The sequence below is a fragment of the Trifolium pratense genome, linkage group LG5 (assembly GCF_020283565.1).
Source record: "Trifolium pratense cultivar HEN17-A07 linkage group LG5, ARS_RC_1.1, whole genome shotgun sequence".
In the NCBI taxonomy this organism is placed as follows: Eukaryota; Viridiplantae; Streptophyta; class Magnoliopsida; order Fabales; family Fabaceae; genus Trifolium; species Trifolium pratense.
In genome coordinates, this window is record NC_060063.1 from 22,408,499 (window position 1) to 22,436,225 (window position 27,727).

At 34.8% G+C, this 27,727-nt stretch overlaps 2 protein-coding genes and 1 long non-coding RNA gene across 4 annotated transcripts; 2 read left to right on the top strand and 1 right to left on the bottom strand.

Annotated features, from left to right (window-relative positions):
• Nucleotides 1-2,856, top strand: LOC123884714 (DNA-directed RNA polymerases II, IV and V subunit 9A). The gene is made up of 4 exons (XM_045933876.1): nucleotides 1-139; nucleotides 222-297; nucleotides 1,267-1,425; nucleotides 2,529-2,856. Exons 1-4 carry the CDS (start codon nucleotides 111-113, stop codon nucleotides 2,607-2,609), a joined length of 345 nt encoding a protein of 114 aa, XP_045789832.1. The 5' UTR covers nucleotides 1-110; the 3' UTR covers nucleotides 2,610-2,856.
• Nucleotides 2,857-4,393: 1,537 nt separating this feature from the next.
• On the bottom strand, nucleotides 4,394-22,416 carry LOC123884017 (PH-interacting protein-like). 2 transcript variants are annotated; one of them, XM_045933004.1, is made up of 26 exons: nucleotides 22,067-22,257; nucleotides 21,731-21,832; nucleotides 19,314-19,415; nucleotides 18,069-18,416; nucleotides 17,628-17,782; nucleotides 17,250-17,489; nucleotides 16,606-16,715; nucleotides 16,416-16,493; nucleotides 16,204-16,310; nucleotides 15,342-15,433; nucleotides 15,146-15,261; nucleotides 14,149-14,252; nucleotides 13,997-14,074; nucleotides 13,784-13,862; nucleotides 13,489-13,657; nucleotides 12,701-12,771; nucleotides 11,182-11,262; nucleotides 11,025-11,095; nucleotides 8,944-9,040; nucleotides 8,797-8,856; nucleotides 8,222-8,276; nucleotides 7,707-8,107; nucleotides 5,791-7,623; nucleotides 5,088-5,660; nucleotides 4,943-5,001; nucleotides 4,394-4,862 (listed from the first exon to the last, which is right to left on the bottom strand). In XM_045933004.1, exons 4-26 carry the CDS (start codon nucleotides 18,410-18,412, stop codon nucleotides 4,667-4,669), a joined length of 5,169 nt encoding a protein of 1,722 aa, XP_045788960.1. In that variant the 5' UTR covers nucleotides 18,413-18,416; nucleotides 19,314-19,415; nucleotides 21,731-21,832; nucleotides 22,067-22,257; the 3' UTR covers nucleotides 4,394-4,666. The 2 variants fall into 2 exon arrangements, with proteins under 2 accessions (XP_045788960.1, XP_045788959.1); XM_045933003.1 differs by lacking the exon at nucleotides 19,314-19,415 and having other exon boundaries at nucleotides 22,067-22,416.
• Nucleotides 22,417-22,819: 403 nt separating this feature from the next.
• LOC123886386 lies at nucleotides 22,820-23,560 on the top strand. Its single transcript, XR_006801283.1, has 2 exons — nucleotides 22,820-23,167; nucleotides 23,327-23,560. It is a non-coding gene; the product is annotated as an uncharacterized LOC123886386 (long non-coding RNA).
• The last annotated feature ends 4,167 nt before the right edge of the window (nucleotides 23,561-27,727 follow it).

The following is a 27,727-nucleotide window of genomic DNA, read 5'->3' on the forward strand; positions in this document are numbered from 1 at the left end:
GGCAAAATAGAGAGAAGTGGGAGGGAAAAGAAGAGAAGAGAAAGTAGTATTAGTAAGCAGCAGCGAGAGAGAAACTGTGAATTAGGTTTTCTTCTTCTTCTTCTTCCAAGATGAGTACCATGAAGTTTTGCCGTGAATGGTTCGTTCCTTTCTTCTTCATCTTCTTCCCTTTTACCCCTTTTTTTCTTCACAAATTAATAGCTTTTGTTTGTTTGATTCAGTAACAACATTCTTTACCCTAAGGAAGACAGAGAACAGAAGATTCTCCTCTATGCTTGCCGCAATTGTGATCATCAGGTTCTTTATTTCTTCTTCTTTTCATATCCCTTTTCAAATTCCCAAATTATTGTTTTAGAAAGAAAAAAAAACCCCAAACATTTTCTGTTTTTTTTAGTTTGTTTTGAAATTTAGAATTTTTGTGCTTGTTTGTAGAATTTTTTAGTTTTTTTCATTTTGGGTAGCTTAGTTATAGAGGGTTTTGTAGGAAAAAGGGATTATTTTGTAGAATTAGGGTGTAGACCAACATGGGTCAAATTTGTTTTGAATGTGGGGTTTAGAGGGATGATTTTGTTGTAAAAATGTGAGTAAATTGGATGGTATATGCTTGTTTGATTAATTGTTTATCGGTTGTTGTAAAAAACCCAACAATTTTGTGTTTCTTTTGAAATATTGAAATTTTGTGCATTACTTTTTTCTATTGGAAGTGCGTTTCCGCATTATTTGCTTATTTTTGGGTAGCTTAGTTAAAGGGTTATGAAGGAAAAAGGGATAATTTTATTGAATTAGGGTGTAGCCAAACATGGGTCGAATTGTTGGTTGTATATGTTTTGAAGTTGGTGTTGAGAGGGACCGTTTTATTGTTCTAATGCGATTAACTTAGATGGTATATGATTGTTTGATTAAGTGTTTACTGGTGTTGTTGTTCAAGAGGCTGTACAGAAACAACCATTTTTTTTTCTTTTGAGTTTCTTTTGAAATATAGAAATTTTGTGCATGTTTTTGCTATTGTAAGTGTTTTTCAGCATTATTAGCTTATTTTGGGTGGAAAAAACTTTTTCCCCCTTTTGGATAGCTTAGTGGTAGAGCTTTTGGAATGAAAAAGGGATTATCTTATGGAATTAGGGTGTAGCCAAACATGAGTGAAATTGGTCTTTGTTTTGAAGTTGGTGTTGAGAGGGACGACCATTTTCTTGTAATAATGTGATTAACTTAGATGGTATATGCTTGTTTGATTAGTTGTTTACTGGTTGTGTTGTTGTTTTTCAGGAGGCTGCTGATAACTTCTGTGTGTACAGAAATGAAATTCATCACTCTGTTGCTGAGCGCACTCAAGTGTTGCAGGATGTAGCTGCGGATCCAACTCTTCCTCGCACCAAGGCTGTTCGCTGTGGTCAATGCAGCCATGGTGAAGCTGTGTTTTTCCAGGTAAAGTCGCCATTCTATGGCACTCAAAGAGTTACTTTTATTTTCATTTTGTATTTTTGGTATTCAGATGATTAAAGGTAAGAGAGGTTGCAATCTTGATTTTGTTTTTGAATTAGAGTGCTAGAGTCATAGGGATTTGAATGACAATCATGACTATTGAGTGAGTTTATATATTTTGTGGATGTAAGACTTTGTTTAGCATTAGTACTCATCGGTCAGCTTTTGCTCCCTTAGTTTGTGAAGAAGTGAGTTGTGTAGAAGGAAGGCAAGAAAAAAAAAGTGTTTGTATTGAAGTAAAGCATTTTCATGCTTAGGAATAAGCAATGAAAATATGAAATGTTTCTAACTCAATCCCCAGTCTGAAAGTTATAGATCATAGCATGTGTTTGAGTCTTGACAATTTGATAGTGTGAAAAATGTGATGATCGCACAAGCTTTGTAGGGTTATAGTTATCAAATCCTGAGATGAACTGTGTAGGGTTATAGTGTAATGACTCGTGCAATTGCATATGCTAGGTGGCACATGAGTTGTTGTATAGATCGCACAAGCTTGAAAACCTTTATATATTCTTTATCTTGTTTTGGTGCGATGACATTCATTACTGGAGTATCGGCCTGCTACCTTAATATTAGAATGAAGATAAAGTTTGAACAATTTTGACTCTTGTTCAGCTTTGCCTATCCGGAAGCTGCGGTTTCCATCATTGCAGTGTTCACAGTTCTAGGCAGATTGTTGCAATGCATAAAATTATGTTATTTTCTTTCTAGTGGCAAAATATTCTTGACATGCAGTACTGTCATTATTTGTTCTTTTCTTATTAAATGCTAAATTATTTCTTCACCCGAAAAAAGAAGCCAAATTAGTTTGTTATAAGAACACTAAACACTGGCCAAGTTCCTCAATGACATCTCTACACTCTAACCTTTATATACTACATACATTTCTATCTACACACCAAAAGTAATGCCGATATGTTGTGTAGACGAAAGAAGTATCTGTGAAAACTTTTGAATGCATTTTTGGCAAATGTCAAACAACATGTTGATCATGAACCTTATTTTTAATTACGTATGGATCATCGGAATATTTTTTATGTATGCAGGCAACTGCAAGAGGGGAAGAGGGAATGACTCTTTTCTTTGTTTGCTGCAATCCAAACTGTGGACACCGTTGGAGAGACTGAGATTCTAGCCTGCTCAAATCAAGGTTTAACTGTTGGGGAAATCTAACACATTTTGTAGTGCACTCTTAAGATAGAAGAGAGAATTTTGTAGTTAATATGAAAACACGGCACGTGTGCTACCTGTTTTAAATATAGTTGTTGATCAAATGATTGATGAACAAATCCCTGTGTTAGTTTGATTGATGGACAAATTCTACCAACTAAAATCTTCATAGTATTGTTGAATGGATCTCCATTTTCTCTCTTTTATCTTTTTTCAAGTTTTCATCAGAGTTTTGGGGGTAATTTAAGGTGTATTAGAGCGGATATTTGGATGCAGTGTAATATTATATTTATATTTTCAAAATGAAAGAAATAGACAAAATCAGAAGGGGCTCTTGATAATTTGAATTGTATTAGAAATTGAAATTGAGTTTGATGTTCTTAGAGAGAATATACTTGACATATTTTTTGTAGGGCTCTATTCATTGTTATGTATTACACACATTACGAGTGAGATTTTTTTGTACTATCTGTTTCAAAATAATTGACATTTTTGCATAAGAAAATAGTTGTCTCAAAATAGACATTTTTGCATAGGAAAAAAGTTGTCTCAAAATAAATCGATTTATTTTAATTTTTAATACAATATTAATTACTTTTTCAATCTTACCCTCTAATTAATACTTCTTCCGTTTCAAATTACTTGATTTTTTAGGAAAACAAACAAAAAAGTAAGAAAGTGTATTTTTGCACCTTATTTTCCTATTATACCTTTATTTTAATTCACCATTTTTTTTTGCACACACTTTCTCTTAACAATAAATTTAATATGTTATGTATCAATTTTTTTTAAACAAATTATACAAAGAAGTTTAGTAAAAAAATTACAATAAAAAGATTTAAAATAAGGAGAGTATAATAGACAAAATATAACATAAATTATCAAAAAGACAAGTAATTTGAAAAAAGTAAAATTTTCTAAAAAATCAAGTAATTTATAACGGATGGAGTACTAATTGTCATTTTTTTTTCTTCAAAAAAAGAAAATAGTAATTGACATTTTCAATTCAATTTTTTTCAATTTTTTTTGGTTTACAATGAGCTGGGAATCGAACACAGAACCTATAACAACCCAAATCCCTCACCACTATACAAGTGGCTTAATATTTTTCACTTTAGATTTGTAATAAAAGTGAATACATCAATACATGATACAGGTACTCATTGAATTTTATTATTTTTTTTGGGTTAAATATGTAAAATGTCCCTACACTTATGAGTCATTTGAATTTTAGTCCTTGCATTTTAAAAACATTTCATTTATACATTTTTGTCAATTATTTTGAGACGGAAAGAATAAAAAAAAATCCCCACAAACCAACCCTACCAAATCCATATACACATTTTCTACAACCCCCGCGGCATAGTGACATGAGCTCATTTTTACTTTGTAAAAGCTATTTGAAACTTATGTTATAAATTAAAAGAATAATTTTGACGATCAACAACTTAAATATTCATTGTTAAAAAATTTCATATAATAATAAAAAGTACACAAGGACAGTTCTTGAAAATGATTTTTATGAAAAACTAATCAAAATAAGCATTTTAACATTTTATGATCCAAAAAAGTTGTAGCTGCAAAATAATGAAATATTAAATAATTTTAATAAGTTATAAACCAATTTTTCACTTGAAGTTTTATTTAAAAAAAAATGTTGAAACCAAAAGCATATTCTATTCAGAATTATAGCTCAAGAATAAAAAGCATTGGTATAAACTACCCTAACCAGAAGATAATAGCAAAAGAAATTCTGAATGTGAATTTCGCATTTGCTATCAATAAGGTGCCCTGTACAAATAATGAAGCTGCAGAATTTTCCACAGCAAAAATGCTACTTTATCCCGATATTGCTATCTCTAACCTCAGAATCTAATTCACTAAACAAGATAAAAAAACTAATCCAAAAAGTACATAAAGAATCTATCTACAGAAAAATAAAATTATGGGGGGAAAAATAGCAGCTTGGGCTGCCTTAATCTTTTTATGGCCCATGTCCTAAGGAAGCAAAGAGCTATAAAGATGATAATGTCCGAGTGAACCAGTCTGATAGGCGTTTAATTTTGGTAGTCATCTCGGCATCCTTTTCAAAAAACGAGGTGGCATTGGACAGTAGAATTGAGGCATCGTGCTTCAGTGCCTCCAAACTTCGGTAGTAATTATTCTCCAACCTTGATTCCATCAATTCAATAGACAGAGGAACAGGAAATCTGCGAATTTACCAGAAATATTTAAGGCAAAATATAGATACATTTACATAGTTCTGCTTCAAAAAGGATGGATTGAATACCTGTTCGTAAATTTTGACTTATTTGAAATTTTCGTCAGTTCATGCAGTCCATAACGGTCCTGGATATCAGTAACATAGAAGTCAATATTTACATTCACCTGCAAAAGAAAAGGACAACCGTATGCTATGGATTTTAGACAGATACCTGAAGGGTGTTGCCTGACTGCTGTAATTTGGCGAGAGCAGATAGCAGTTTATTTCTTGCGTGATCATCAATATGTGGCTGTTCCCATTGAGTATCAGCGTCAAAAAGCTCCCAAGGACTATGCAAATGTTCATCAGAGAGGTCACTCTTGTACCGAACACTATATCTCTCCCATGGACTGTCTGGAAATTCAGAAGATTTGGCTTTCACAAACTGAATTCGACCCTCCCACCAATTACCAGAGGAATTATCCTCATTCTTCCACCAAACCCTGCATTTATCCCTGCGTGTCCAATTTCTTTGGATAGCAGCATCAAATCTAGTTCTTTCAACAAGAAAATCAGGGAAACTGGTCACTTCAGGTAGGGTTAATTTAAAAGTTTTGCCAACAACACTTGAATTTGAATCTACAAACTGGAGGGTCATTTTGCAGCAGCTATCACCCGACCCTGGAACATGAGAATACTCGAGGCTTTGAACTCTACAATATTCTACAGCTCTTAGATGTCCCTTAAGTGACACCCAAGGCCCCGATTCTCTTTTATGGCTATAATCTATATATTCCTGGTGTCCCTGAAAAAGTGACATTTTCAAAGGCAAACTTCAAAATAAAAATTAAAAAACAGAAAAGACGTGACATGCAAAAATTATAAAAATGCTATAAGGAAACAAAATGTGTAACTTGTAGTCTATCATAACTAACCTGTCTTAAATACACCACTTCATCTCCCTGTTGAGGAATATATCTACATCCTTCCTCATGTGTGGATAACAGCAACCAGGATCCCTTCAAAGTTGATTGTAGTGATTTCCTTCTATTTACAGGACTAGTATCACGGATATTATAAGTAGACCTCCGATTCCTAGTGGACCTCAAACCAACAGTCAAATTTGAATTAGAACCCCTTTCTTCTGTGAGCTTTCCTTTATTTGGGGAAACATTCTGAGGAATTCTAACCATACAAGATCCATTTCTTTGTTGCACTCTAAGATTACTCTGCTCATTATTTGGGACACGAGTACCTAGTTCCAACTCTAGGGAACCATTGGTATGAAGAGCTTCATTTGTGCCATTACTGTCCACTGCCACATTAAGATTACTGTTGCTCCCATTTGAAGTGGATTCTCCCATGCCACTACCATCAGCTAAATTAGCCACAGCCCTATGTGATCTTGATCTTCTATAAACAGCTTTGAACATTTTATCTCTATTTGAATGTGGTTCTAGTGAATCATGTGAAGTAGTAACTTGTTTAACCTGAGCATCAACTTCTTGAGAATCATTTTCTCTCTGATTAGATGTTAGTCTAGTATTGTTCTCATCCTTAACCACAACCAAATGCTCTTCATTGTTCAAATTATTATCAGCATTGCAGCTAGATGCAATATTCTTTAGCACTGATGATTTTGTTTCATGCTTACATGGACTTTCAGGATTCCTCGTACCCCTTTTAGACCTCAGCTTTGTTGAAACAGAAGGAAAACCAATATTTGGTTCAGGTAGTTGGTCAACACCACTATGGCCGACAGATACAAGAATAGTATCCTGCGGAGTCATGCCTGCAGAAACTAGTGATTCATCTTGATCCCTGTAATTGCTGGAAGCTGCGACTGGTTCACCATTCCCAGTAGTATTAAATGGCTGAGAGGTAGTACCAGCACAATTTTCATTTATTTCTGTCAAACTATCTACCTTATCATCATTTTGGATTTCTAAAGCAGGGGTGGATGTACTAGTGAAGTCCTTGTCCTCTTTCTCTTGCCCAGTACTGACATTTTCATTTTCATTGAGATGGTTAGGACATTTCAAAGAGTTGGGATTTGCAACTTGTTGCACAGCTTCTCTCACTCTGAGAGGTTTAGATGAACGAGCCCTAACCTCCCCCCATCTAATTTTCTCTAGTAAGTCTACATTTACTTGATCTTTTCTTTCAATTGAAGAGTAACTTCCATTGCCAAAACGATATCCTTGCTCTGTAGAACTTGGTCTGTTGTTCCCATTAAAATCATGGGATTCTTGAGCAGTTTTTGACGATGAGCCAACCAACCCAGCCTGGTTCTCAAACTCATGTGCGGGTTTAGATGAACCCCGAATTGGCAATTTGAGGACCAACCTCCTTCTGTTTACACGACTCTCGGTCAATTCATGAGATTTTGTGTCCTCTGATTCATACAGTAACACTTCCTTTCCCTTGGAATTATTCCGTTGGTCATTTTGGGAAGCTCTACCAGATTCTTCACTGTCTATATTAGACTCTTGCAATGTTGAGTCACTATCTGAAGAATCACCAACCAAACTATCTTCTTCTTCTTCTTCTTCTTCAATTGGTCCACCTGTAATTTTTGAGAATAGATTCAGAGCATTGCGTGCAGCAGCTCTTTGAGGTCTGGAAGATTTTGATTTAGAAGATTTCCTCCGTGATGATTTTTGTCCACCTTTACCCTTCCTACTTCGGCTACTACTGTGAACATTGCCATCACACTCATCCAAATTCCTCCTTTTAACACGTCTCCCAGAAGAAGTCGTAATATCAATCTGCAGAAAATAAAATGGGAATAATTTATATTTATTTCAAACATAACAAGTATTCACTGTATATTTCCTATTTGTGTACTTACTCCAGTCTTCTGTTTTTTCCTCTTCGATCTACGAATGGAATCCATGTGAATGTCCTCATTGTCACTGTTATCTGTGCTGCAACTAGGATCACCAGAGGCATTGGAGCTTGAACATCCTTTCTCACCCCGGGAAGAACTATCATCAGTTAAATTATATTCTGAATCGGTATCATTAGCAAACACATCAATTTCTGGCTCCCAATCCATAACATCTATAAACTCTGGTGGTGGTTCTATAAGCATGTCCAAGTCAGCCAATGGAACCATATGATACTCTGGGTCCAGACTGAAATCAGGGCCAACAGCAAACTTTAGCGATGACGGGCGCCATTCCTGGCCGAAAGCTCCAAGTCGTCTACGCTGAAATTCACTCTGATAAGGTTCTGGGTATGGTATCATTGCTGAAGTTTGACAGCATACAACAAACAACTTATGAATAAATGTGGGGAGAAACAATATGTTAATATTATGTGTGTGTGAGGATGTAAAGATTAGAAACAAGAAGCGAAACTGACCTGAATCACAAAGCAAATCTTGCATATTACGTCGATAAGGAATCATCTGAGTTTCCTGACTCATTTAATATTATTTAAATTAGGAAAACATATGATATAAGATTGAAAGTTAAACAGGCATTCTAAATAAAAACTCAAAACATCAAAGAAAGACATTTTTTTAAAAACAGGTTTCATTCTTTGCGATTGAAATTTGTGTAACTAAAAAATCTAATACAGAAGCAGTGGATGGTTTGCGACAAATTGCATCAGTTAATGTGCTAGAGTGAATTAAATATTTCACTACATGTCAACATTAGGATTTTTTGTATTGATATTCCTTTTCTTATTTTTACACTTCTTACTACATGTGGAAGTTGAAGTACCAAAATACTTATTTTATTAAAGGCATTGAAAAGCCAGTTTTGGCCAGGAGTATTCTGGTGCAAAATTTTACCCTTGGGCTAAAAAGAAAAATATAGAAATGTCAATAGAAAAGCCTCACTCCCATTTCCCCCGTACCAACAAGCAAAAAAAAGATGTTCTAAGAGCATCATAAATGAAAATAAAGGGAAGCAAGTGAGCAATCAACTAACCTGGTCAAGTACATTACCATGTGTGTCTTGAATGAGAGGCCGATAATCACCAAGAAAGAACTGTCAGATTTGCAGACAAAATTAGTACCAAAACAGTAGGAAATGAAAGAGGGAAACACAACAGTTAATACTTAATGTTGTATCTACCTGATCATATTTGGCATCTTTCTGGGATTCACCTTGACCAGTGTTTAATATATATAGTTGACCAACATCATCAGATAGTATAATTGATGTCCCATCCCTATGTCATAATGCAGTGTGCACATGAATTCACAGCACATCATAAATCAAAAAGTCCACATAAAATAGCTATATTCCATGCGCTTATTACCGAAATCACAAAGCGTAAGAATAAAAAAATGTTTTCTTCAAGCTAATCATGATGTCTTCACCAAGTAAATTTTACTAGAGAACAACATTAAACCCAAATATGGTGCATTTGATGCATGTTGAGACACGGAACGAGCAAAACAATATAGGTGAAACACTTAAGTCCCAACACAAATCTCGCATATTGTTTTGTGATCAAAACGCAACACAAACAAAATAAAACAAGTGTCATGGTGATGCTAGAAGAAGATAGAAGGTTAAAAACTTGTGAGAAGAATGCACCTCAGGCCGTTGCCTCGGTCGATATATATTCTCAATAAGTGATCCTAGGAGATAATTTAAGATATGCTAAGATTGAAAACTGATCCCAGGAGATAAACCAAGATATTCTAGCATACTATCAAGATATTCAGATATATTATTTTATTTCCCAACAGTCCTCCTCTAGCTAGAGCTTTGCTACAAAACAATGTATTACTCTGCAAATAAATAAAAAGGATGGAAAGGCAACTTAGGGATACAAGTTAAGTTGGAGAGAATTGCAATAAAGATGGCCTGACCAGATAGCTGGAATGATCATCAACATAAGAGAAATTCATGGAAAGAAATCGAACAAAGCGATATCTGGTCTTCTCAAACCGCATTTGGAGGCTTCAAACCAATAGTATGGAAACCCAAATTTTTAACTTGAAAATAAGTCTGAGAATTGTTTCTGTGACAAAGGTGAGGCCAGTTCGTCTGGGACGAAGATGGGCCAGTGCATCTGCGATGACAGCTGAGGCTAGATCATCTAGACAAAAATGGGGTCAGACCACTGCATCTAGGACGAAGACGAGGCCAATGCATCTGACACGAAAACGAGGCCAATACATCTGAGACGAAGACAAGGCCAGTGCATCGCAGAAGCAGACAAGTTACGTCTAGAAAGCACTGATAAGGGGAAGCAAAGACAAAGCACTCAGAAAATGTGAAGAAGACAAAGTTGCAATGACAAAAAGGAGCACTAAATTGAGGTTGTAACAACAGGAAGCACGATAGGTCAAAGGAGAGGAAAAATGTGCGCAATACAGGAGCGATGAGGAGCTGCTAACACTGGAACATAGATGCCCGTGGGCTGAAGCAGAAAATTAAGACCAGACCTAGAACTGACAAGACGGCGACTGCAGCATCAAAAGGTCGGCAGGAAGATTGCCCAGCCATGCCGACACACACAACGTCGACGAGGTGGATGTAGGGATCGCCGGAGCTGCTATTTACCATGTGTGAGAATGCGTTCAGCACCTGTTGTAGGTGATATTCTAGGGTTTGGCCGGTCTTGAGGAGGCGGTCACAACGGCGGTGTCATTTTCCAGAATGGCACTGGAAAGAGTGGCTGCAGAAGCAGAGATGGTAGCTGGAAGAGACAGCAGCCGTAAAAAGGAGGAGACCATGCCAGAAAAGATGAAACTATTATTACATTCTCAAACTTTTCAGGACTGAGTAGCTGAGTAGTGACAGGACAGATCACGGGGGACCGAACTGTGCTCTAGATATCATGTTGAAGTTGTGAGATTTTAGATATAAGGAGGAGAGGAAATAATAACACTTCAATATTATTGATATGAGATGATACAAAAGAATAAACACAAATCCCTATGTATGGGATACATAGACTCGATCTTAAATAAATAGGAAAACAAATAAATAAAAACAGAAAAATAATAAGAGATGTTTGAAAACTTATTGTAGGAGCTAAACCGTGATATTCTAGCATCATATTAAGATATTAGTATTATGAGATATTATTTTATTTTATAACAATGATACGAGATAATGAGAATAACTTCAGGAAAATATACACACAACCAACTTGATGCAAATAAATTTCTGAGCTAGCACATTCATTTTGTACTTACGGAGAAAATTTTCCATCCACCAACTTGAAACGTGATATCTCATATATCCTGATAGGCACACCTTCCCATATCTGAAATCATAAAAGACATGAAAATCATCTAAAAGAGGAATGCCAATGCCTACAAATAAGTGAGATAAAAGAAACTGGAGACTCACATCCCATACAATAGTTCTTCCATCATATCCAGCACTCATTGCTATCCGCGGATTAAAAGGATGAACATCCAGAACATATGTCTAAAGTGAGCAGAAAAAAAAAACGTTAAAACTAAAAAAAATTGGAGAAAAATGAACCATCAAAATTACACGTTTTTTTCCCTTCAACACTTAAATTAAACCGAGAGAATAAATTAGCGTATAATCAGAAAGAAAGCCAGCAACTAAGCAACAGTAAAGTGATGAGCATGGCCAATCAAGAGCAGGCAAAGTAATCTAATGGGTATTCTTAAAATCGGGTATTGGGCCTAACTCAACCCTACAAAACCGGCTTGTAAGGTGAGGATATAAAATCACTTCAATAAAATTTTTCCTTCACAGCAAAAAAGTACTAAGTGGTCTAGAGTTCGATCCCCGCTCCCCTCACTTTCTAATTAAAATGTGGAATTTAAGCATATGGTAGGTGGGCCTATGCATTATCCATGCTTCAAGTCCAAGTGGGCTCTTGCGTGAGGGGGCGTGTTAGAAATAATATAAAACCATTGATGTGGCTTTATCCTAACAGCTTAAGCTTTTGGGATAATCGATTATCTGACACAACCAACTAGCCCAAAAGCTTAAGAAGCTATTAGGTAAATATATGAATGGTTTTATATATCTCTAGCATGCTCTCTCACACAGTCCCTTAGGCTGTGGAGATAATGCAAATAGCCTAGTTATCGGGTGCTGAAATTCAGATAATTTATTAGAAAAGTGGGGGTATTAAGAATCAAACTCTAAACCACTTGGTCCTAGACATTATGTAACGAACTAGCTATCCGAAAAGGTGATGCTGTATGGTGAATAGACATTAATGGTTTTTATTATATCCCTAAAGTAAGTGCTCTCTACTTTTCAAAATCTTGAGAATAAACCAGGAATGTAATCCATCAATTACTTGAGTTTTTTTATCCTCAACATACTATGATTATACATACACTGGAGAATTAATTATAGTGTGTATTTATTAGAATAAAGAAAGTGCCGAGCATCCTCATGATGCAAAAGATTTTATTTGTATATGAATTCTCGAAAATATATAACGATAGACATTTTTGAAAGAGGGAAAATGTAGTGAAATTGTGTGTTTGAACTGCACAGCAGAGTCGATTTTATATAGGCCCAAGATAATAAATACAAAATATAAATATAGGAGATACTATCTCTATTTACATGATATGAAATGATACAATAAATACATAGGTCATAATATATTTTCAACGGACATCATATTGAGATCATAAAACAAAAAAACCAATTCCCTCAAAGATTAATCAAATAGAATTGTATGTTCTGATACAAGTGTTTGAAACAAAAAAGCAATAAACACAACATTAAGCATCAGGTGTCCAGTTCGTTAAAAAATGTCAAATAGTGGGAGTCACACCACATACATTATTATATTTGCAAAAAGACAGTAAAATGGTCGAAGAGTATGGAGAATGGGAGATATGTCTAAATCAAGAAATTAAACACTTACAGATTCAGTATGCCCAGTCAATGAGTGCACTAAGCTGCCATCAGAAGCATTCCAAACACAGATTCTGCAATCTGCAAGTTGTGATCCGATAAATAATAACTATTGGCTTCAAAATTGTAAAACAAGAATAAAATGGCCACTGCATTATCATGTCGCATGTACAGGAGTGGCATGATGACAAATGCAGTTCATAAAAATCAATGTACAAATACAATGCTTTATCTTGTTTAAAAGAGGTGGGAGCTTGACTCTAGAGTCTTATACTGAATTACTGATGCACATTTGGCAGGCTCAGTGAGTGATAGAAGGACCCACTTCAGGATATTGCACATTCTTGTGTGGGAACTCTTAAAATTGGATTGGGTCTAACTCAACCCTTGCAAAACTGGATTGTAAGGTGAGGAATGTCCACCACTTATAAACATATTTCCAGCATAACTCATCCAATGCGGAAGACTAACGAAGCAGAAGATTAGAACCATATGAATTGGTAATAACAGTAACTGCCTAGTTGACCGTAACAACAGAGGTGGGAATAAATAGATAATAGGAAAGTTTAGCAACAGTCTAGTAGACAGTAAATTACAACAGATAATACATGAAATGAATAGGGAAGAGGGAGAATGAGTCAAGTCTCAAGTGACTTCTGATTTGGTTGGGAATTTCAGTGTAGGAGTTGAATAACCGCAGAAGGACTTCTGCTTAATGTATACAGTATTCACCATCTCATCTCAAGACACACAATGAAGAAAAGGAGGGAATCAAGACGGAGAAAACAGCCAAATTACCCATAATGGCTGCAAGGACAAAGCGGTTGTCTAGGCTCCAAACAATCATATTTACACCACGTGGAGTTGGTAGAATTCTCTGGCGTGGACCACCTCTCTGAGGTTGTGGAGGCATAGGTGGAGGTGGAACTCTGAGATGATATGCCCGAGTCCAGCGACCAATTTTCCCCTAAATAGAATCAATTAAATAACCAAATTAATATTATGCAAATTGAACAAACCAACTCTCCCTTTTTTTTGGGGGGTAATGGAGTTAAAAGCGTCTGTAGAAGGAGAATATATTTGACAGACTTACATGTGACCTGCGTGATTTTGGAATCCATATAATGGCACTACCATCACGAGAGCAGGTAACAATGTTGTCATGATTCAACCTGGAAATATAGCCATTTAGATATATCAGATAGCAGAAGTGTTGAGAACAATGTATATGACATGTTTCCTGAGAAGCAAAGGAAAGGAGGAGCATGCTAGGAAATTAGATCATTCCAGATGCTACTTCACACACCAGGAATTCTTAAATTTGGGAATATTATCCTCCTTCCAAGTTTCTGTTGTGGAAAATCGAGATGCTGCAGCACATCCACTGCAAAAAAAGGTATTGAAAACATAAGCATGCAAAAAATTTATCTATTATTAAATCGTGCTGAAAATACTAACCTAAATTGCACATAGTTTACATCATTTTCATGACCAGATAGTACATCTATCTCATGATTTGGTTGGTCAGCATCTTCCGTATTAACTTTACAAGCATTCCAGACCTGCAAAACCTTTTTAGTTAGCTCTGAAGATTGTGATGCAAGAAATCCATTTGAACAAATTTCGCGCATGTTTGGTTTCATTATATTAACCTCAAACGAAAAAATATCTTCTCTAAACATTTTGATCAAGTTTTTCTAAAACCTATTTAATAAGCGTAGCCAAAGATGCATTTAGATCGTAGCTATCAATCTCAGAATAGTGTCACCACCGACCCCAAAAATGCTATTGCAGGATATAAATTTGTTTTATATATATTAAATATTTTTTTTAGCAACATATATAATATATCAAATTGTTACCCTGCCATGCTATTGATAACTTTGATTTAGAAGCTAGCAAATATGTCTCATTACATCTGGACAGTCTTATATGTTGAAAAGGTTCTAAAATCTCAGAAACGGTTCACAGAGAGAGTTTTAGGGTCCATAAAGTATCTAATAGCTGATAACTGATAAAGGGTATTGTTTGCATTTGATAACCAAACAAAAATATGGTCATTAACCATACAGGGTGGTCAGAAAATGGTTAGAGCCTAGAAGGTTGTCACTAACTGACAGGAGACACCCATTAAATGATGAAGACACCAGATATCAACAAGTACTAAACAACAAATGGTTGAAGTAATTGAATATGGACATTGATTTCCTAAAAAAGGCTTGAACAGAGATGACAGTTGATCTTGCTTTGGACTTTGGAGAAGAGTAATCCATATTCAATCTCTTGAGAGGTTATTTTTTCATCAGATCAACACAATTCACAAGCACACCAGAAGATCAAAAGAAAGAGGAAATAACTAAAATTAAAAATAGATGGCTATTTATAGAACCTACATTTGCTTTAAATAATTATACTAATGCATCTATATAACTATGAAGAAACACTATATATATACCCTGGCAAGATTATCAGAGCTACCAGTGACGAAGACAGTTCCATTAGCATTATATGCACAGCAAAAAATTTGATGACTTTGTGGCATTGTATTTGAGGATGGGCCGCTGCTCCTTCCTGAAGCCAATATGTTATACCAAGTTAGTTCGTTTCACCAAGAAGTATCACAATTATAGCTACCAAAAGAGTCAACTGACCAACAGAATCAGAAGGCTTTGGAATATATAATCTTGGACTTGACTGGGTATTTCTTGCATCCCATATCCTACAAGTTCCATCGTCAGAGGAACTGCATAAAAAATAAAAAATAAAAGTTAGGTTAATGTGTAAGCAAAAGGGAGATCTACATAAACCACTTTAAAAGGTTAAATGCACGCAAAACCTATTGCGTCAAAAATCCATCAATAAGGGATATTTTCTTAGTGCCATAATCATGCAGCATAGCATCGGTTCAAGAAATCAACAATAGAAGAAAGCAAATGGCCACTTAATGAATTTATGCACCAATCCAACTTTCACAGATTATCTCTCACAAAATAATTGAAGTAACCAGTGTTGTCAATTGCGGATAGCGGAAAATAGAGGATTGTTAAAATTCCACTATGCAGTAGCGCTATAGGCCTATAGCGCCACTACAGCGGCTGTTTAACAACATTGGAAGTATTTTCTTTCTTCTTTTTTTTTTATATTAAGGAGGGCCTAAGCCCAATAGACAAGCTTATTTCACTCATTCATAAATTTAACAGAAAATCAGAAGAATTAATTATCAAGAGTTCGATACAAACATAACTGCATGCAATAATATCTGGATGACATAGAGAATGCATATTAGCCAATCTCTCAGTTTGAGAAAGCTCACATGTTAAATCCAGTAAACTATATATATTTAGATGATGGTCGTGATTACCAATTGGGGATACACCTATGGCATAATTTGCAATTGCGGATTCGACATGCATCCACAGTGGCAAGTATAGGACTCTTTTTTTTTTTTTTGCAAAAACCAACTAGAAGACAATTATAAACTCCTTTGCTTTCATAAATAAACAACAGACTTACGATAAAAGCTGGTAAACAGCATTAGGCCGGGGACTAAAGGCTATGGCTGTAACAGCTCCAGAATGCCCCCGCAAAACTGATATTGGTAAGCCATCTGGCAAGCGCCACTATGAAAACCAAATTGTCAAATATAAGTTCCAAAAATTCCAGATAGAAGGGAGACAAAATACAAAAAAAAAAAAAATTGCTGACTTCGTCACATGATAGCTTACAACTCGAATAATGCAGTCATTTGATGAGGAAGCAACTGCAGCATTGTTTGAGCTCACAGCCAAGTCAGTAATGTCACCCTATCAAATATAGTATATAATATAATTCAATCTAATGGTCAGCAAATATGAAAGCAATGCAAATCTATACGAATAGGACAAAACATGTTGAAGTACAAAAGAAAACACTCACATCGTGTCCACGGCAACTGGCCAAACTATATGCAGTTTCCATTGACCAAATTTTAACAAGTCGGTCATCTGAACCAGTAATAACATATCTTCCAGACCGATCTAATATAGCTGTAGTATAAAATAAACTCAGTTGCATTGCATGACACTAATAAACAGCCAAACTTCAAAAACACAGAAAATTTCAAGAAAAACGGCAAGGGAAATAATGCTCGCAACATGAATTTATGTTATCTTGGAAAAGTACAGTAATTGACTTTTCAAAACAGAGGAAGTGGACAATTCATGATTATTAAAAAAAGCACTTATGGAATATAATTGAAACAAAAGCAAGGACACTTTAGCTAACCAGACCTAATGGACGTGGGTAAAATATGATCCACGTTCTCTGTTATGCACAGGAAAACTACAAATTTGTTGTAGGCAGAGACAGCGGGGATTTTAACCTCTGAGGTTTTTGCAAAAATAAAATAGGATACAGGAGGAATAAGGATGTAATAAAGCTAATAATATGTTTAATGTAAGAAGTAATAGGCCCCAGCCCAATAATTGTCTACTATAACCATTGAAGATAAACAAGTAAACAAGGTGAACCAAAATTATACAAAAGTTAAGTACTTTCTGGTATTATACAGAATAGCCTACCACAATAAACAGCATTACGGTGTCCTCTAACTCTCTTGATATTTTGCATCTTCTGCACCATAGTAGAAGGTTTTGCAATGGCATAGCATGCAGCACGTATAGATGGTGCACGGTGATGTCTTGGAAAACCGCCCCCGATTTCCCTCAAACCAAGCCCGTGAACCTGATTTGCTTTCATATGAGGCCAGCGCATATAAGGAGGTGGCGGTTTGACTTCTTCATTCACTTTCTCCCTGTCATCTATAGTAGAGAAAAAAATACAATAATTACAGTTAGAGAAAGGCAAAGGTAATTTAATTAAAAGCAAAGTAATAAGGACAGCGCAAAGAGTTCAAAGTCATAGTAAATGTAATTAAAGCATATATAAATTACACGTACAGCTCAGAAGTGAAAATGATCCCGTTCCCAGAAGAGTGGGTACATCAGCTGCATTTGGAGCATTTCCAGTACTCAAGCCTGGTGACAAGGAGGCTTTGTTTAATAACAATTGCTTCAAAAGCTTTACCAAGTGATCCTTTTCAATATGAGGATACCTATATAATAGTAAATGACGACATCAATGAAAATATCACAATGGAAAACAATACATAAAAATAGTTGCATCCTCATTTGTTCACTACTTGCAGCCCGTAACTAGAAGTCAAACAACCATACTGTTAACACAACTAGAAAAAAGGTGATAAAAATGAATTAGAAAATGGATCTGTGCTGATGAACTTTCAAGACCTTAACAAGGTAAAAACACAATCATCAATAGATGGAGGCTAAGGGGAAAACACAGCACAGGCGGCACATACTAAAGTAAAGCATTGCAAATACCTCTCCACCAACTTATTGTAACCTAAAGGGAATGATTGACCATCATCTTGTATAACACCACTGCATGCCCCACTCCTTGAATACCAAGCATGATATCTTCTAGGCAATAGTTGATTCTCCAGAAGCTCATTCTTAAACTGTAAATAAGTTTTTTGACATGGCCCGCCAGAAAGGAAGTGCATAATGAGAAAATAAACTTCCCCAAGGTCAACATCCACATCCATCTCATGATTCTGATTTGCCACATCAGACTGAGTTTTCTCAGGGACCTTACTAGAGAAACTCAAATGTTTCAGATTAACAGTAGGTGCATCGCCAGAAGGAGCATACTTCTGCAAAGCCATATCCCTACAAAACATCAGAGGAACATGTAAAGCACCAATCTCAAAACAGCGCCCTATAGTTTACAAAATAGTGATAGTAAAATAAAAATGTAATTATTATTGAATAAATGATTAGACAGCAAACAAACAACCAGCAAATAGCCAATATTCTAACCTTATTTATTTCATTATGTTAACCTTACAGTTGTGACTTATGACACAAAATCAAAATTTCAAGTTCAAGATTCAATTGTAAGTGTCAGATGAAATGACAGCAACGAAATTTACAAGGTTAGATAAAGATTCACAAAAAGTCAAAACCCTACAAAACATCAGAGGAACATGTAAGGCAACGATCTCAAAATGGCACCCGATAGTTTACAAAATAGTGATAGTAAAATAAAAAAGTAATTATTGCATAAATTATTAGACAGAGAAGAAACAACCAACAAATAGCCAATACTCTGACCTTGAATTCATTTATCAAGAGAGGATACCATACCATATAAAACAAAAGCAATTTTATTTTTGACTTTTTTGTTTATCATGATTCCAACGACAACAGAAAAACAAGATGATAATTACCACTTTTCCATCCCATTCCCATCGCACTCGCCCCAACCCACTCCACAAATTTTAATTTATCCTAAAATTAATCAATTGACAGAGAGATGTGACTGATGAGCATTTAAAAACCCTAGCTGCTTAGATTTAAAAACCCCAGCTGTTTATCCTAAAGATAAATAACAACATAGTAATAATTATAAAAATAAAAAATAATCTTTCAAAGGAAAGCAAGGCTTTTATTCAATGATGTCAAGATCAAAATTTTGCCAAGGATCGGGGGAGGAGGGTAAATAGATTGTAAACCGTATGATGATTGATCGTAACAACGATCATAAGAATCTACCAAAATGATTACCTAGGATTGCGACGGCGTTGCACGATCGAAAAACACAAGACTATAAGCTACGATCGAAGAACACAGGATTGTATGCTATGATCGAAAATGCAGGATTGTAAGCTACAATTGTAAAACGCAGGCAGGATTATAAGCTTGCAAAAGCACATTATATAAACTAAATTAACCCTTTTGCCATTTAAATATAGTTGACATAAGGAAATAAAAAACATTTATTTGAAGTTAAGAAATATTTTACTGATTGATTTTGTAAAGACTATATTTAATTGAGCCATGCTATTTACCACGACATCACAAAAAACAAAACTCACGACATACACAGTACATGACTATCACGAGTATTATTTTTTAATAAAAAACAATAAAAAATGTTATTTAGCGGAAAACACTGTCAACATAGTGTTATTCGCATTTTTCATGGATACGGCCTTCGTAACATAAAGTATTTCCCTATTTAATTTATGGGAAATGTTAACAAGTGCACAACACTTGTTAAGCATATTAATAAGGAAATTTCACCTTGAAACTTGTGCATTCAATACCTTAAAAATGAAAAAAGTTGTCTTGTCGACATTAATTTTTTCTTTGATTTCCTTTTTTTGTATGCTTAATAAGTGCCCCAGGGGCACTCGTTAGCATGACCCTTAATTTATTCAATATAGTTAGGGAATAGTTGAAATTAATTTATCATTCTTTATTTAATTTATTATTGGACCTTCACTGATAACACTCGGCCCAAACCAACACTAAGTAGAACATAACACAAGAGTCAAAAAAAATTTAAAACAATTAAAAAAGACCCATTCATTTTTTGAATCAAGTCACACCAGGTCTTTTTGTCAAGGAATGGGTATTTAAGATCTATCCCCAAAGCACAACTATATTTCAGAAACCGTATCAAAAACCTGGGTAAAATTCATGCCTATTGAATATCCCCCTGTTGAGTTTGGACTTTTGGTGAATGCAATGACATTAATGAAATAAGCATGAATCAAAAAAGACAGAAACAAAACAACATCCCCCCCTCCCCCTTCTTTTCATATTTACCCCTAAAATCACCAAAAAGTCCTTCAGAATAAGTATATGATTCGTCTATAAAAATATGCCCGCTTTCGAAAGTCTGCACTTTCAGTTAAATTGCAGCTCAACTTTTCTTTTTGTCCATCATTTTGTTTTCTTTATACCATACCATTACCACCTAGTATAAGCATCACAGGTTCTATGGGATACATGATTCAGTAATCCTCTGTCATCTCTTCAAGTCCAAGACATAAGTAACTCAATAATATGATTAAGGTATCAAAATTCACTAATCACTATTAAGGGTGTGTTTGGTAACACAAATAAGCTAGCTTATAGCTTATTCTATGAGCTTATAAGCTTGTTTCAAAAAATTAGAGGTGTTTGGTAACAAGCTTTTTTTAGTAGCTTATAGCTTTTTTCCAGATGCTATTTCAAGTAGCGTTTGAGCTTATAGCTTATAGCTTTTTACACTTTATTCCATTTTTACCCTTTAATTTAATAACTACCCACTATCAATTATGTCATTTTATATTTATTAACCACTTCAAAAGCTAATTTTACCAAACACTTTAATTTCAATTAGCTAGTTTTTCAGCTATCAACTATAAGCTAGGTTTTCAGCTATCAGCTAGCTTATAGCTTATTTTTACCAAACAGACCCTAACTTCCAATGAGATGAACCACCAAGCACCTTCTTTTTAAGCTTCCAATATATCACATCAGTTTCAAAAAAATTAGCAACTTTTCCCTCCAACTATGCAAATCTTTCAAGAACTTAAAATAGCTCCCATAATTATCTCACATCTTTATACTATTTCTTTAAAACAAGTCTTATGAGTTACCTCGGTTACTTTTTTAATAGTTAAGAACCGATTCTTAAATACTAGGAAATTCCATTGAGCATGACCTAATACGACAGCCCAATAAAACCTAACTTTTCCAAATAACGTAGAACCTCAAACTATAGTACACTAGTAAATCCTTCAACTATTCATATTAAACAACGCAAATATCACCCAGCTGCATATTGCCCCATCTAATCTAATCTATTCCAAAATATCTCCGAAAAGAAAACATATTCAGTGTCTCTCTTAAAACACCATGATATATTTGAAATAGACCATCAAAATAAACGATCAAGAAAAAACATCACCAAACATAATAAGCAATTAAGCAACAAAGAACAATGTTAACCACTCAGTCCTGCATTCACATTCCAAAAATGGCTCACACAAAATATCTGCATCATTACATGTAAATTGTAATATACTACTAATGCATTGATAAAATAAAAAATATACTCAGATTCTCAAATCATGTAAAACATTAAAACATTGTTAAATTCAAATTCAAAGAACATATAGTAATAACTAATTAAACAAAAAAATAAAAACCTCATCAATGAATGAAAGATTGAAGCAGAGAAGCAGTTTCCAATAACACTTCAAAACTCTCCTCTGCAAAACTGAAACCCTGAGAATCCATCACACATTCATCTGCAAACATTCAAAAATCATAACCCTAAATTCAATATTCCAAATTCCACAACCAAATTAACTAACTATAACCATAACCATAACACACAGTGAAATTTCCAATAATACAAACCAATAAATCAAAATCAAACACATGCTTCAAAACAAAAAAAACAACAGCAATCAATGAAAATTCAAATAAAAACAAAAAATAATCAAATTTCTAAAATTAAAGAACATTATTATTATACATACAAGTGCCATGGATAGGATTGAGTTTTCAGAAGTGTAAACAGCGATATGGTTGGGTTTATGGATTGGAATTTCAAAGATAGAGTGTGCAATTCGAATTTGTGAAGAACGGGTGAGTGATATTCACGCGCTACAATGCGATTATAGAATCAAGAAAGAAGGTTTTGTGCAGTGATATGAGTCTATTTTTGAAAAATAAAATAAATATTCGGTGTTTTTTTATTTTATTATAGGTATAAAAAAATATGAGGAGGCACAGAACGATGAAGAAAAAGAAACAAGAACGAAAGAAGGGATTGAATAAAACGATGCGTTTTGGGCTTTGTTGTACAGTTATGCAAAATATGCTTAAGTATATAAAAGAAAAGTATCTATAATTTCTATTTTAGAAATAAAAAGATTAATGTAAATATTTCTTGAGTTGGTTCCCCACGCGCTAATGAGATCCGTGGAGGTTTTGCGAACAAATATAAGTAGTAGCAACATGTTAAGGGATAATCATTTGATATATTTGTCAAAAAAAAAAAATCATTTGATATAATATATATATATATATAGTTTATTTTATTTAATTCTATTTGATTTTTTATTTTGGGTTTTTATTTATATTTGATTTGATTTTAACTCATCTCAAGTTATTATGAAATTTAGAATTGGTGTATTTTTATTTTTATTGATAAATTTTTTTTATGTTATTATGAAATACTATCCTCTATGGATAAAGAGAAATCAGAAAGTTCTCTCATCTCTCTCTCTCTCTAAACTCTCCACCGTTCAATACCAACATTCATCCTCACCTCACTTAAATTCAACTGTTTTTTTCACCATGTAGAAGTTCAAATTGGTGATGCATTAGCCCCTAACGGCCGCACCACCTTCTGACCCTCGTTGGGGTTGCTAAACCTGTTTTGGTTCGTTCAACCGTCGTCGGCACCATCCCGGTGGTCGTTTTCTCTTGCATATGTGCTAGAGTGCTTCGATCTGGTGTTTCGGATATGCTTTCGTAAGCAGATCTCACCTCTCCTCCAGCGGTGGTAGTTGTTCAGTTGGATTGTCTTCTCCTATCCAGCCTTTGTTGAGTTTTTAGTTTCAATATCAGTCACGGTTTGACCTCCTCTTTAGTTTTAGATCTTTGTGCTCATCAGGTTTTCATTGTTGGTTGTTCTCCGTTTCTAGCAGTAATTATTTGGTTTTCGTTATTGTCGCTTTGTTTGGTTCAAATTTCGTTTGAAAGGGCCTTTTTGTTTGTTGTTTGTGTTGCAGCAAGTTGTCGGTTAGTGCATCTGTTACCGTGTTCGCCGTTCCACAAGAGATGAAATCAATTTTGTCAAGCTCATCTCTAGTTTGTTTTGATGTTTACGGCATTTTACACATCTATTTTTTTATTTTATTTTTGCAATTTGGTTTCGGGCTCCACATTGGGTTTGCTATATTGTGCCTTGGTGTATATTTGTCTTGCTAGCATTTGTTTTATCTACAAGTATTTGTATACTATGATTTATTATTCTACAATTTGTATTGTTTTATTAATGTATAAAATTCTAATTTTATCTCATCAACGTTAATTATATTCGTGTATATTTATGGGAATCAAAATGATGAAGTGTGTAAGTACGATGCCATCGTGTAGAAAGTATATATCATATTTGTTAGAGTTTCTCATTTGGGAGGCAACTCAATGCTATTAAAATAATGAATGTCTCACTATCATTCAACAAGCTTAGCCTTAAGAGCTTTAGGAGAAGTCTTTGTTGGTTGTAAAGCCACTGACTTAAACTTCTTCTGAGTTGCTGCATCAGCGTTTAGAACCATCTCATGGCTTCTGAGATTACTGATCAGAACCTCAAGGCTCATAATCTTGAGATTTTGAGCTTCCTCAATAACAGTTATCTTAGGTCTCCACACTAGAGGTAAGCTTCTTATAATCTTCTGAACATGGTCATAGGTAGTGTAACTCCTGGTTTCAATATCTTCATCTTTTTCCTTGGTAAAGAGTTCATGTTTTTTTATCAGGAGACTTGCTTTTGCTTCTTGTACCTTTTCATTTCCATCATAAGTAGCACATAGAAAATCAATGATAGATTTGGCACTTGATTTATCTCCTATTCTCACATAATCTTCATGTTTGATAGCTCCAACAACTGTATCCTTCACTTTATGATGATTCATGTAAATCTTCATATCAGCAGTAGAGAGTAACTTTCTGTCAGTAATAGATAGTCTTCCATTTTCATTCAAGTTTTGAAAAGTTACTCCTAGCTCAACAAGATCCCATAACTCATGATCAATGTCAGTAATATGACTGTAGAGTCTTTCCTTCCACCATTCAAAAGCAGAAGCATCACCATTAAAGATAGGTGATTTTCTACCACTATATTTTAGAGTGATGTGGAGTGGAATTCATACTGTCATAGTTGAATGGCACAACTTTAGATGCTCTAGCAGTTGGTGTTACATCAGATCCAAACATGATGTGTTTTCAAGATCTTTACCGTTTCATGATATTGTGATGTGTTTTCAAGAATGTGTGAAAACACAAGAAGGGGGGTTGAATTGTGTTTTAAGATAAACTAAAACTTTTTCAACTTTAAGCTTGATTCTTGAATGCAGCGGACAACACAACACAATATCAAGGATAAAAAGATCAAGGGAGAGAGAAAAGACACAAACAATTTATACTGGTTCCCCTCACAAACGAGAGTAGTCCAGTCCCCTTGCACTTCCAAGGGATTTCCACTATAATCACGCAAGATTATAAATGCTCAAGCACACAGTGAGAGACTTCTACACAATGCTCAAGCACCTAGCAAGAGACTTCTCAACAATGCTCAAACACTAAGCAATATACTTCTAAATCTTAAAGATAACTAAAGCTTGTTGTGATAATACAAAGCACAATTGAAACCTTAGAGCTAAAATACAATGAGTTGATACCGACTTCAAAGTATTTTTTATGTGAATGAGATTCAAAGGTTCAAAGCTTGAGTGCTTGTAATATCAAAGTGAGTGTGCAAATGATTGAGAACGTATTCGTTAATTTGTCTTCACAAAGGAGTGTTGTATATATAGACAAGTGATACGCTCCGTTGTAAATGACCGTTGTACAAAGATGATGTAGCTAGCTAAGTTGGACTGAGCAGTTTGGTGGTGAAAACAACATGTCACACAAAAGTGGTAATGAGTTTCCACTACTTTGTTTCTTGAGAATGTGTATGTACCAAACAGAGAAACAAATACAGTTTGACTCCAACGCTCCTCCAAACTAAGAATGGGGTTGATAAGCTTGATTTTCCTTTTATTTTCCTTTTGCCAAATCAGAGAAAGATCCTTTTAGCTTAATCCCAACGTTCTCTGAAACATCTGGTATGAGAGTTAATTATCAACGCATTATGTGTTGGTCATCTTCTGATGGCTTCTTGCTTCTGAAGGACACAAGCCTCTAACGCGCGTTTGTCTCTGATAGATGCTTGCTTCAGAGTCTTCTGAATGGAAAAGAGCCTGTTGATTCATCTTTGCTTCTGAAGACCTTTCAGAACTTGTTTCTTTTCTTAAGAACTTAAAAGTTATAAGAATTTGCTTATAAGATCCTACACACTTAAAGTAAATATTAGTACTATCAATTACGCATTTAATACTTATTATTATCATCAAAACTTATATATTATACTTGGGGCTTTAGAACCAATTTTGTTCCAACATCTAAATCCTACCCCCAAACCGCAGATACTGAATTTAATGGTCTCATATAGGTTGGTTGAATTGTCTTTAGGTTTGGGCCTATTAGCCTGTTGTCACGGGATCAGCTAATTCTTATGGGTTCATTATATAATTAAAGCATTAAAACAAGACAATTATAGATAATAACAAATAACAATTGAATATCGAACCAAATTACATGTCTCAAGCATTCATAAGGGAGTTCATCTACTCGACTTAACCTAAAAAAATTAAATAACAAAGACAATTAAAAGAAAAGAACCTTATTCCCTCGGAGTTCCTTAGCCCTCATTGCCTCCTCCTTAGAGTTTTCCTAACTCTGCATGGAGCTTTGAATATTGGAATAGCTCTAAATATTTATGAATGAATAATTGTGAAGGAGGAGGACTCTATTTATAGTTTTTTTGGGCTTTTCCATCGTGTTCATCGCACACATCGTGGCCACGATAGATCCCATCGTGCCACGATGAATTGATTTGTTACAGATTTTCTTCGTTTTAAACCGCCTTTCTCATCATGTTGCGATGGCTCATCGTGTGGTACGTTGAATTTGTCAATTTCTTCCATTTTTATATTTTTTCCACTTTTCTTGCTTCTTGGCCAATTAACTTCATTTCTCTAGGTTTTTGCTTGCATTTGGTCTTTAATTTCTATTAATACTACTAAAAACTACCCTAAAATAATACTAAAAACATCATATAATTTACTGTCATTAACCACCTAAACCTTTTCGCAACCAGAAGATAGAGAAAAGGAGTAAGATGATCACCTTGTTTAAGACCACGTTGAACATTAATCTTTTAAGTAGTGATAGGGTCACACCCTTTAACACCCTCCTTTAAACACACCCTTTAACAAGTGGTTTCTTCTCCACAAGCTGCTTCGGCTTTCCAGATCTATCTCTCCATTACCACCATATCACTACAAGAAAACATCAAATTACTGGGGGCCAAAAGCCCTCTAAAAGTGACTAAATCCGCCACAAAATTACCATTTACTGGCGGCCAACTGGCGTCCTTAAAATGCCAATAAATTGGGCGTTGGTAAGTTTTGTGGCGGCCAAAACCGTCAGAAACTAGTATGACGAAATTTACTGGCGGCCAAGACCGCCACAAGCATACAACTATCATTTCACAACTGTAACAGTTCCTGGTGGCCAAGACCGCCATTAATTAATCCCTGGTCTGCAACACTTACTGGCAATCTGGCATGAGTTGATGATTATTATTATTATTATTATTATTATTATTATTATTATTTTAATTAATTATTCATTGATTTGTCAAGAAAAAATTAATTATTCATTAAATTGAGGTGCTGCATTGAAGCTCTTCCATGGAAACTCACTCCTCTTTTCTCAATCCTCACCCATTCCCATTGCTGCCCATTTCTCTCTTCTTACAAACACACATTCAACACCCAATTCACCTCACATTGAAATTTCTTCATCCAAAGGAACCGTAAAGCTCTCAGCCAGATCCAGAATAAATAGCAGTTAAAAAAATTGAAAGATGTTCAATTGAATTGTTCAACAATTGATAATGAACTTTCTTGAGATTGTACCTTTCTTGACCTTTCTTGCCATAGATCTTTCGGTTTAAGATTGTCTTCAATTTAATTAATCAAAATCAGGTGATGTTCTTCTAGCACTTTATCTTTACGACAGGCACTAAGGATGTCCTCAAATGGCTTTTGAGTTGTTGAAACAGATGAAATTTTTTGAGATTGTAACTATGTTGACATCTTATGGTCCTTCTCTTATATTTTGAGTTGTTGAAACAGATGAAATTTTTTGAGATTGTAACTTGAATTTTTCAAGAGAGAGGATGTTGTACGTTAAAGCTTGTAAAACTTGTAAAGGCGAACTGATATGATACTGGCGGTTTTTCTCATACTTTGTGGCGGCCTGGACCCTCACTAATTGAAAAGATAATTATAGACGGCCAT